The sequence below is a fragment of the Macadamia integrifolia genome, unplaced genomic scaffold, assembly GCF_013358625.1.
Source record: "Macadamia integrifolia cultivar HAES 741 unplaced genomic scaffold, SCU_Mint_v3 scaffold629, whole genome shotgun sequence".
Lineage (NCBI taxonomy): Eukaryota > Viridiplantae > Streptophyta > Magnoliopsida > Proteales > Proteaceae > Macadamia > Macadamia integrifolia.
In genome coordinates, this window is record NW_024870501.1 from 4,078 (window position 1) to 16,235 (window position 12,158).

Below are 12,158 nucleotides of genomic sequence, written 5' to 3' on the forward strand. Positions count from 1 at the left end.
CAAAACACAATTCTAAGAAATCAAAAAGATCCTTAACTGATTCATAATGCTGCTCTCGTATGAATTTACAAATGATTGAAAATTCAATTGCAGTCAAAGTCATGTGCTTTTCCCCCAATGATTCGCCAAATAAAGAAGAAAAAAATAAGTCTCCAAAATTTTGACTGAAAATTTCTTCTATAGTTTGAAAAGCAATGCCAATGAATCCAAGGGCCTGCTGTAGCATTATCTCTGATTCCTCGGATTTCTTCAATGAGCAACTCTTGAATGCTGGCGAGATGATCTTAGTTTGGAACCAATAGTTTGGATTCTCCCATTGCGCCCACACATCTTTTGCTGACATCCATCTTGCTTCATCTAACAGGCTAGGAGTATCAGTGTTCTTCTTGTCAACAAAATAAAGTGTTTCAAATGACTCACTTAAGGCTTCCACTGTGTCCATTAGAAATTCCCGACGGGAAGATGGCATCAATTCTGCTAGCATTCTTGAAAGAACCAAGACTGAAATGCACGAAACTCTGTACTCATATTTGATTTTGAATAGTTCTCTCAAGACATCAGTTTCCATAAATCCGTGTAAAAATTCTTCCCCTGTAGCTTCTAATTTTCTTAAGAAGATATCACATTCTGATTTAGAAGCAGAAGCAGAACATTTTGATATCAATTGGATGAGATGACTTGGGTGGTGTCTCTTATACACATCTCTCCATCTCATCATGTCTTTCATGGCCATTTTAGTTATCCAGGGTTGGAAAGTGCTATCATTCAGAAATGATATTACAAACCCCCTTGTTGTTGAAATATACATTTTATCAGTATCCTCATCTGTGGCCTCATGGGTGTTAAAATCAAATGGAATTATAAATTCCAAGAATCTCTTGACAGTATAAATTGGGAGCCCAAGGAAGAGACTGGTGAATGCATACAACACCATTTGAGTGTGTATAAGCACATCCATGACAAAGTCTTTCGCACCGAGAAAGACCCTCGAGAGTTTTTTGTTGAAGAACCTAAAAGATAAGGTGTTGAACTTCAGATATTCTAATTCAAGTTCTGGACTATAATAATGTCGATGTGCAATAACATCTCCACTGTGAGAGTGGCTGATAAAAGAAAACCATCTATAGATTATGGAAATAGTCCCCACTGAAATGGTTAAAACTTGGGTCACAATCACAAATGGAATCGACCATCCATAGTCAGAAACAGCATTATTGGAAAACCTTATATCTTTTAAAGCAAAAGACCTCACTATAGCTTGTAACACAACTGCTAAAGAAAGGGCACATATAAAGCCAAAGGCATGATGATGCGAAGTTTCACATAAGAATGTCTGAGGGTTGCCTGTATAGTTGAGTACATGGAGCCTCACTAATAGTTTCCTTAATCCCTGCAAATCCTTTGCGTTCTCTTTATCTTCGGAAATTTTAGATCTAAAAATTCCCATACGATCTGTTTGGCTTCTAAATGCTATAGCAGATGACCACATAAACATAAGCAATAATAAGGCACAGACCATGATAATAATGTGTTCTATTTCGAAAGCAAAGATCACTCTTGTGGCCATTTGCATACACACATTAACAATCATAGTAATCACCATTACGCTCAATGCTGCCAAGTTTTCATAGCGTTCAGATGGGCCATTAGTACCCATTGAGGGCATATAAAACCCAAGGGAGATGCACAACAATGCAGTGCCAGTAAGCTTGGAAAGCTGATCCTCAGCTCTAGGCATAGATGTGGTGAGATCAACAGGGATTTTTGTGGCTACTGCTAGCAATGTCATGGTGAATGAGTTCATGGGAAACAATTTACATGGTATAAATGGTTTCTTTCGAACGAATCCATACACCAAATCAAAAGATATAGAGAAGAAGCATACCGCTGTTGCAGCTGCGATGTACAGGCCAATCAAAGGAACAGGTTGACCAAAGGATGCTGCATCCAGTTTTCCGTTTACACACCCTTCCTTGCTCATATTCATACTGCGTCTTATTCTTCTTCCTTAAACAATGGATGTGTGGAAGTTTTGAAGCAAGTATCATTTCTTTTATAGTTCTTCAAGTTGAGAAACATTTAGGTATATATGCTTGCTTCTATTCTAATTGACTGATGATAAGAAAAGAATGTCCTATATTTACGCATATCAAAACCTAAATAAATGAAAATAAAAGACGCTGACATAGATAAATAGACTAAAAGATGCTGGCATAGATATATAGACTTAATAATTTACAAAATAAAGCACTAGTTACAAAATTAGTGTCCCACAAACTCTTTTTATAAAGTGATTCTTAGTTAACTACTTTTGACAATGAAAGGTTAAAGGGCCACGATATTCCTTTTGTTATGGGGAATAGGCCCTAGGACGTGGGAATCCAACCTTAGTCCTTACTCCTTTGGGAGAGATTCCATAGTGACCAAAAAAGGAAAGACTAGGTAAGGAGAAACTCCAAGAATAAGAGGTCAGGTAGGCCATAGTTGTCGGAGGAAGGAGGGGCAGGCTTGGGAGGAGAGAGAGGGAGAGGCTATTCCTTCTCTTTAAGTTTTCAATGTGGGACAAACATAACTTATTTTTTCTTCAAGGGAGGAGAAAGAACTAAGAGAGTTCATTCATTTTTTGTCCCACATTAAAAATCTAAGAACAGAAGAAGGGATTTTTTTTTTTTTTTGGGGGGGGGGGGGGGGGTTGGGTGGGGGTGGTTTTTTTATTGACCCGTATTTCACAGTTATTGATACCGTATTAGCCAAAAAAAAAAAAAAAAAAAAAGGTAATCATAGAAGACCCCAGATTCAAATTCCCAAATATGATAGTTAGAATAAAAGTTATGAATAACCACATAATTCAAGTAAGTAATAAATTTAAATTAAAAAAAAAAAATTATTAAATACAATGGCAATGGTCAAGAATGGCATATCTTATCATTCAAACAATCTCATCAGATCCAATTTCTCTAATCGTATCATCATCTTCTTCTCCTTCTACGGTAGCGGCAGCAGCATCAGTAGCAACAGTGAGGAAAGCATCACTATAAATAATGAGAGAAGAAGGTTGCCGGTTTTGATGACACATTGCAGCAATACAATGCGAAGGGAGAGTAATTCCTTTCCCCATGAGGGGAGAGAATCCTCATACAACCTCCAATATTATTGTAGGTTCCAATGTCCCAAGCACAAATGTTAAGTTTTAGCCTAATTAGACTTCATCAAGTGGTAAAATAAAGTTTTGAAAAAAATATCCTAAACTTGTGAGAAGTTGGACACAATACTCGACTATTAAGATAAAGCATTTTAATTATGTTATTGGTCAAATCCCAAACTGATGCAATATCAATACTTATCAACCAGTATAGATCAAATCAGCCAAAAAGATAGTTCTTGGGAGGGTAGGTAGAGCCATCGAACAACACATAGGTTAGGGGGTAATAGGTTAGGGAGTAAGGGGGTAAGGTGATCTTTTCATATCCACCTTCATCTAAGCATAAAGGATACGTTCAACAAGCCTTCTTTTCCCTTATATTATATTAAGGTTGAAAATACTAGCAAATTGATAATCAACTCAAAAGATAGTTCTTGGGATGGGGAGGAGGTTATGCCTCCATCTGCCATTTATTTATTTTATAAGATATGATTTGCTACCCGGTTGCATGGCTACTGCAACAGCATGTAGAACAATGAGAGATCACAGAGGCATTGACCACATGGGCTAGGGCGATCTTTTAAGGTTACCAGCAGGGAGTAGGGTTGTCTTTTGAGGCGGCCCTGTGTCTGGGTGTAGGAGATTAGAGGTGCGCGATCAAGTAGCATTCTTTGTCTTCCCACATTCTTTAATACAAAGAAGATTAGAATAAATTTAAGAAAGGAAAGAAAAGATATTGCCCATCACATCCCAAGAACATGTTCAGCTGTTCTACACAGCTTCTCCGCGATGGCTTTATCAGCCAACCACTTAATCATTCTTACAATCACATCATAAAACTTAATAAATACAAAGTATTCAGTGTTTGAAATTAAAAGAGAAATCTAAAACAGAACAAGAAGGAAATCCCACAATCATGCACTCATCTTTGGTTTGGCAAGTAAGTCTCCACCAGTAACTTGAGGAAGAACCTCTCATGGTGGGATCTCATCTGGTTTGGCGTTGGCATTGTCATCGGCGCTGGAATCTTCGTTATCACCGGTCTAGAAGTGAAAGAAGTTGTGGGACCTGCCGTTGTTCTCTCCTACGTGGTCCCCGGAATCTCTGCCATGCTTTCTGTGTTTTGCTACACAGAGTTTGCTGTAGAAATTCCAGTTGCAGGTAACCCCTTTTACTTTGTTGAGTTGCTTTTCCTGGTTAGGGACTGTTTTTGTGAATTGAAAATGTTGTGGGGGTAGTAATAAATTAGCCCTGGAATCCCAGTTCAGGTTGATTATAGAGTTAAGTTGATTCTATCCTAATTCCACATATAGCCCTTGATTTCCCAGTTCCCACTAATGTTGATCCTGTCTCAAAATCACAAAGCCATGGCTAAGCCAAAGAAGCTGGCACATGTAAATAGAAGGTGGGAATTACTTTGTCTGTGCTTATTTTCTGTGGCAATGGCTAACAAGCACTAGAGTCATAGTGGATGAGTATCTACCAATCTGAGCTCACATAGGATGGTACCTAAAGGAGGTTCTACAACACTAATTTGCATTGACACACAGGTGGATCCTTTGCATACCTCAGAGTGGAGCTAGGAGACTTCGTAGCTTTCATTGCCGCCGGCAACATCCTCTTTGATTATGTCATCGGAGGAGCTGCTGTGGCCAGGTCATGGACTTCCTACTTTGCCACCCTCTGCAACCATAGCCCCAATGATTTTCGCATCAATGTCCAAGACAGACTCGGTGAAGAATATGGTCACCTTGACGCCATTGCTGTGGTTATCGTCACTGACATCTGTATTCTTGTTATCCTCAGTATCAAGGGCTCATCCCGCTTCAACTATGTTACCACCATTATCCATATCATTGTTATTCTCTTCATCATTATTGAAGGGCTCACCAAGGCTAACACCAAGAACTTAACCCCTTTTACACCCTATGGTGCCTGGGGTGTCTTTAAGGCCTCGGCGGTTTTATTCTTCGCCTATGTTGGGTATGATCCAGTGGCTACAATGGCTGAGGCAATTAAGAACCCCGCCCGGGATATCCCAATGGGGGCTAGTTGGATCAATGTTGATTACTACAATTGCTTATTGTTTACTTGCCATTACACTGTGCCTAATGCAGCCATACACTAAGATAGATGTTGATGCTCCTTTTTCGGTAGCATTCCAAGGCGTTGGGATGAATTGGGCTATCTTGTTGCAGCCGGAGCATTGAAAGGCATGACCACCGCTTTGCTATCCATTGCCATTGGTCAGGCACGGTATCTGACCCACTTTGCTCGTGCTCACATGGTTCTTCAATGGTTTGCTCAAGTCCATGAAAAGACTGGGACTCTTATGAATGCCACTATAATTGTGCTTATTGCTATAGCCATTATTGCCTTCTTCACCAGCCTTGGTATCCTCTCCAACCTAGTCTCCATCTCCACACTCTTCATCTTCATGATGGTTGCCATCGCACTTCTAGTCCGCCACTACTATGCAAGTGGGGTGACGAAACCAGTGCACAGGAACATATTGATTCTTTGCTTGACCCTCATTATTGGATCCTCATTTGCCACTGCTGCTTACTGGGGTATAAGTAGCACTGGATGGATCGGATACGCGATTGCTGTGCCAATTTGGTTCTTGGCAACCCTTGCGTTGAGTTTGTTTGTTCCAAAAGCAAGGGAACCAAAGCTGTGGGGGGTGCCATTGGTGCCATGGTTGCCATCAGCTTTAATTGCTATTAACATCTTCCTCCTGGGTTCAATTGATAAGGACTCATTCATTAGGTTAGGAATGTGGTCTGCATTGCTCTTGGTTTACTATTTCTTGTTTGGGCTTCATGCATCCTATGATACTGCAAAGGAATTGACCAAGAAGAGGGTCCAGAATACCACATCTACAAAGATTGAAGAGGGAAACACAAAGGTAGTATCAGAGGAGATGTAAGTGAAGTCATACATGCAGTTTGGTGCTTTGTTGCTGTACTATCTGTTCTTTGGGTTTCTTGCCTCTTATGATGCAGTAAGGGAGTAAATTGCAGAGGCTACTGAACAATGTATTGAAGTACATAAGAAATTTTAACACAATTTTGTTTATGACCGGGTTAGGCTGGGTTTTTAAAATCTAACCCAGCCCTTGGTCAGGTTGAGATATTACAGCCCAGAGCACTACTGGGCACAGGGCAGGCAGGGCAGGGGTGCCCTATTTTATCATTAGAATTTGTTTATTCCAGTAATAATAATAATATTTTTTCTTTTATGGATTGACCACAAGAAGAGTTGAGCTCATAACTGTGAAATACTGGTCCTTAAAAAAACCACCCCCCCACCCCCCAACCCACCCCAACCCCCAAAAAAAAAAAAAAAAAAAAAAAAAAAAAAAAAAAAAAATCCCTTCTTCTATTCTTAGATTTTTAATGTGGGACAAAAAATGAATGAACTCTCTTAGTTCTTTCTCCTCCCTTGAAGAAAAAATAAGTTATGTTTGTCCCACATTGAAAACTTAAAGAGAAGGAATAGCCTCTCCCTCTCTCTCCTCCCAAGCCTGCCCCTCCTTCCTCTGACAACTATGGCCTACCTGACCTCTTATTCTTGGAGTTTCTCCTTACCTAGTCTTTCCTTTTTTGGTCACTATGGAATCTCTCCCAAAGGAGTAAGGACTAAGGTTGGATTCCCACGTCCTAGGCCCTATTCCCCATAACAAAAGGAATATCGTGGCCCTTTAACCTTTCATTTTCAAAAGTAGTTAACTAAGAATCACTTTATAAAAAGAGTTTGTGGGACACTAATTTTGTAACTAGTGCTTTATTTTGTAAATTATTCAGTCTATATATCTATGCCAGCATCTTTTAGTCTATTTATCTATGTCAGCATCTTTTATTTTCATTTATTTAGGTTTTGATATGCGTAAATATAGGACATTCTTTTCTTATCATCAGTCAATTAGAATGGAAGCAAGCATATATACCTAAATGTTTCTCAACTTGAAGAACTATAAAAGAAATGATACTTGCTTCAAAATTTCCAGTACGTCCACACATCCATTGTTTAAGGAAGAAGAATAAGACGCAGTATGAATATGAGCAAGGAAGGGTGTGTAAACGGAAAACTGGATGCAGCATCCTTTGGTCAACCTGTTCCTTTGATTGGCCTATACATCGCAGCTGCAACAGCGGTATGCTTCTTCTCTATATCTTTTGATTTGGTGCATGGATTCGTTCGAAAGAAACCATTTATACCATGTAAATTGTTTCCCATGAACTCATTCACCATGACATTGCTAGCAGTAGCCACAAAAATCCCTGTTGATCTCACCACATCTATGCCTAGAGCTGAGGATCAGCTATCCAAGCTTACTGGCACTGCATTGTTGTGCATCTCACTTGGGTTTTATATGCCCTCAATGGGTATTAATGGCCCATCTGAACGCTATGAAAACTTGGCAGCATTGAGCGTAATGGTGATTACTATGATTGTTAATGTGTGTATGCAAATGGCCACAAGAGTGATCTTTGCTTTCGAAATAGAACACATTATTATCATGGTCTGTGCCTTATTATTGCTTATGTTTATGTGGTCATCTGCTATAGCATTTAGAAGCCAAACAGATCGTATGGGAATTTTTAGATCTAAAATTTCCGAAGATAAAGAGAACGCAAAGGATTTGCAGGGATTAAGGAAACTATTAGTGAGGCTCCATGTACTCAACTATACAGGCAACCCTCAGACATTCTTATGTGAAACTTCGCATCATCATGCCTTTGGCTTTCTATGTGCCCTTTCTTTAGCAGTTGTGTTACAAGCTATAGTGAGGTCTTTTGCTTTAAAAGATATAAGGTTTTCCAATAATGCTGTTTCTGACTATGGATGGTCGATTCCATTTGTGATTGTGACCCAAGTTTTAACCATTTCAGTGGGGACTATTTCCATAATCTATAGATGGTTTTCTTTTATCAGCCACACTCACAGTGGAGATGTTATTGCACATCGACATTATTATAGTCCAGAACTTGAATTAGAATATCTGAAGTTCAACACCTTATCTTTTAGATTCTTCAACAAAAAACTCTCGAGGGTCTTTCTCGGTGCGAAAGACTTTGTCATGGATGTGCTTATACACACTCAAATGGTGTTGTATGCATTCACCAGTCTCTTCCTTGGGCTCCCAATTTATACTGTCAAGAGATTCTTGGAATTTATAATTCCATTTGATTTTAACACCCATGAGGCCACAGATGAGGATACTGATAAAATGTATATTTCGACAACAAGGGGGTTTGTAATATCATTTCTGAATGATAGCACTTTCCAACCCTGGATAACTAAAATGGCCATGAAAGACATGATGAGATGGAGAGATGTGTATAAGAGACACCACCCAAGTCATCTCATCCAATTGATATCAAAATGTCCTGCTTCTGCTTCTAAATCAGAATGTGATATCTTCTTAAGAAAATTAGAAGCTACAGGGGAAGAATTTTTACATGGATTTATGGAAACTGATGTCTTGAGAGAACTATTCAAAATCAAATATGAGTACAGAGTTTCGTGCATTTCAGTCTTGGTTCTTTCAAGAATGCTAGCAGAATTGATGCCATCTTCCCGTCGGGAATTTCTAATGGACACAGTGGAAGCCTTAAGTGAGTCATTTGAAACACTTTATTTTGTTGACAAGAAGAACACTGATACTCCTAGCCTGTTAGATGAAGCAAGAAGGATGTCAGCAAAAGATGTGTGGGCGCAATGGGAGAATCCAAACTATTGGTTCCAAACTAAGATCATCTCGCCAGCATTCAAGAGTTGCTCATTGAAGAAATCCGAGGAATCAGAGATAATGCTACAGCAGGCCCTTGGATTCATTGGCATTGCTTTTCAAACTATAGAAGAAATTTTCAGTCAAAGTTTTGGAGACTTATTTTTTTCTTCTTTATTTGGCGAATCATTGGGGGAAAAGCACATGACTTTAACTGCAATTGAATTTTCAATCATTTGTAAATTCATACGAGAGCAGCATTATGAATCAGTTAAGGATCTTTTTGATTTCTTAGAATTGTGTTTTGTGAAGATGCTCTGTTGTACTCTTTCAAGTCTCCCACTTGCTATACTGAAGGAGGTCAATGGAGATGATCCATTTGAAATAGGTGAAAGAAGAGTGGGAAAGGCTTTCAATTTCTTTTGTGAACTTGAGTTGTTAGGGGACACAATCGAATGGACATGGCCAGCTAAATTTGTCCTTCAAAGTCAAGCAAATGATGTCCATTCTCTTGTTCAAGCTGAGTCTAGCCAAACTAGTAGCTCTACTATGGTTGCTTCTGACTGTGATTCAGAAGTTGAGTCTAAGGCTTCAAATGTTGTTGACAGAAAGTTTGGCTATAGTGATGCTTCCCTCACTGTTGCTGCTGATGCTGCTGCCGCTACCGTAGAAGAAGAAGAAGATGATGATACGATTAGAGAAATTGGATCTGATGAGATTGTTTGAATGATATGATATGCCATTCTTGACCATTGCCATTGTATTTAATAATTTTTTTTTTTAATTTAAATTTATTACTTACTTGAATTATGTGGTTATTCATAACTTTTATTCTAACTAGCATATTTGGGAATTTGAATCTGGGGTCTTCTATGATTACCTTTTTTTTTTTTTTGGGTAATGACGGGTATCCAACTAGTCTTACAGGCCCCACAACGGTATTGATTGGGTCATACTGGGATTGAATGAGAACCATTCAACTTTCACTAAGAATAGTGAAGAGCAATAAACACTCCATGTGAGTGGTCCTAAGGAGATTAAAAGAGTTGAACTCAAAATCACACGCTTTCTAAGGAGGTCCTTCGCCAACTTGACTAACCCCTTGAGATTTCCTACCTATAACCTTAAAACATGTGGAAATTGGGAATTGTCCTTCCCTCTGGTTATGAATCTCCATTACACAAAGGAGGCAACGGAAAGCTTTCATCCCTAGCAATTGGTGATTTTTGCAACATACAGGAATGTGGGGATCCCTCTACCTTCCTGGAAAAACTTAATTGGACGTGTAGAGATCCTAAATCACTTTAATCTAACCTGTGGATTTGGAGAAATCATTCTCCATTCTCCCATTCCTCAAATTCCATTTTTCATTCCCAATCAATTATAAGAACCAAACAGGAGGGCGGATTTTTAGTTGTGGATACGTTTGCCGAAAAGAATTTCCAGAAATTATTTGTTCTTCGCTGGGTCTCGGACCGGAGTTTGCAAGTTGTTAAGAGAGCACACCTAAGCCACATGTCGGCAAGCTTCGATTTCAGAAGCGAGACAGAGTAGTGCGTTGGAGCAGCTTGCTGATCGCCGTGTTAAAAACTGACATGATTCTTGAACTTTCAATTCTTATCCATTGTTTGTTTTCACTCAAATCATATATCGAAGGCTCAGCGATCTTAAAAAATGTAATACTTAGCAGAACATGTCACTTGCAGTAAGTGTTAAATCAATTGAAGAATCGAAAACTCTGTTAGAGATTAAAAATAACTCAGAAACAACAGAGCAGTTTTGATTAAATTCTCCTATCAACAGAATTTTATCGAATTTTACGAATAATTCAGTGTGAATCCAAATCAAATAAAAAATTCTTAAATTTTATAATTTTTTTTTAAATTCACAAATAATTCAGCCAAACCAAATTTTATTCGAACCATAATTGAATTTTATTCCATGTAAAAAAAAAACTTTATCTTAAGTAAGTCAAAGCCTTTAGAAAATAGTGTAATTATTATGCATTTATTATTCTAATGTTACTATTTTTTTTTAAACATAAAATGACAAAGCTTATCTTTCATGAGGCAATCTCTCACACTTATAAAAAAAAAAAATCTCTCATCCCATTTTGGTTTGACTAAATTTTATACATGCATGGTAGGTGAGGATCTAGCTGAATTTGTGCTCAGTCCCCCTCTCTTAGTCTCTCTTTCTTTAATTCAATTATTTGAGTAATAGGAAATGAGTTTAGAAAGTAAAAAAAAAAAAAAAAAACTTTAAATTTTAAAATTTAAATTTTTATATCATTTGTATGTTATGTACATATGATAATTGATAGATAATATAAAACAAATATTGCAAATATTAAAAATAACATCCGAATTTTTTATCCGCTTTTTATTTTTGTAAACGAATAATTTCTAAATCCGAATCAGAACTCAAATTTTATTATCTCTGCTTTTTTGATCTATATTTTGACCTAATCGTTAAATTAATGAAACGAATTAATCCGAATGATTCCCGAATCCAAATTTAATAACATGGTTTAGATTGAGTTCACTCTCTCTCTCTAATGTACACAAATGTCTATATACTATTTCTACCAAAAACGAGGAGACTAGCACAGCAACCCACTACCATGATCTCCACTTAAATCGTAGATGCATAGATGGGGAATCGAACCTGAGACCGTGCACCTAATCCACACAATCCCCAGTTCGCCCTAACCATCTGGGCAACCCATGGGTAGGTACAGAATAAATAAGAAAACATACACATACACATTCACACAATGAATACTACAAGGTTCGATTCCATGACCTCCTCCCCTGGGTGCCAGCTCCACAAGCCGTAGCTACCACCACTGGATTATCCTAGTGTTCGTAATATTCTTTCATACTAAAAGGTCAGAAAATTAAAATTACAACTTATTTGACATCTTAAGGGCTAATAAGAAAGTAATTTTAATCAATTTACAAAATTAGAAAGACTATTGTGAAACTAACATATTATATGAAGAGGTGGATATATTTGTGTTCCAATTTTTTGTAATTAGGTTTCACTTGCTAAGATGGTGTGGAATTTTTCGACAAAAGTTTAATTAGTTTATGGGAAGGAAGAATGTTGTCTGGTCAAGTGAATTTTGCAATTGTGTAGCGCAGGGGCCAATGAGGAGACATGTCGGGGCATTGATCGGGTGATTTTTCATTTCGTAGGGACCAAGGGGTCATTTTAGGGAATTTTGTATGGCGGCAAGCTGCACGTGACCAATCAGCATTCTTTTCCCATAGTTTATTA

At 38.0% G+C, this 12,158-nt stretch overlaps 1 protein-coding gene and 1 pseudogene across 1 annotated transcript in view; both read left to right on the forward strand.

The window, feature by feature from the left end:
• Positions 1–4,101: 4,101 nt before the first annotated feature.
• On the forward strand, positions 4,102–7,216 carry LOC122069514 (annotated as a pseudogene).
• A 2,791-nt stretch (positions 7,217–10,007) lies between these two features.
• LOC122069505 (cationic amino acid transporter 1-like) overlaps positions 10,008–12,158 on the forward strand; it is a 9,799-nt gene continuing 7,648 nt past the window's right edge. Inside the window, exon 1 of the mRNA XM_042633537.1 lies at positions 10,008–10,095. Coding sequence (XP_042489471.1) covers positions 10,008–10,095 — 88 coding nt within the window. The remainder of the gene's footprint in view (positions 10,096–12,158) is intronic.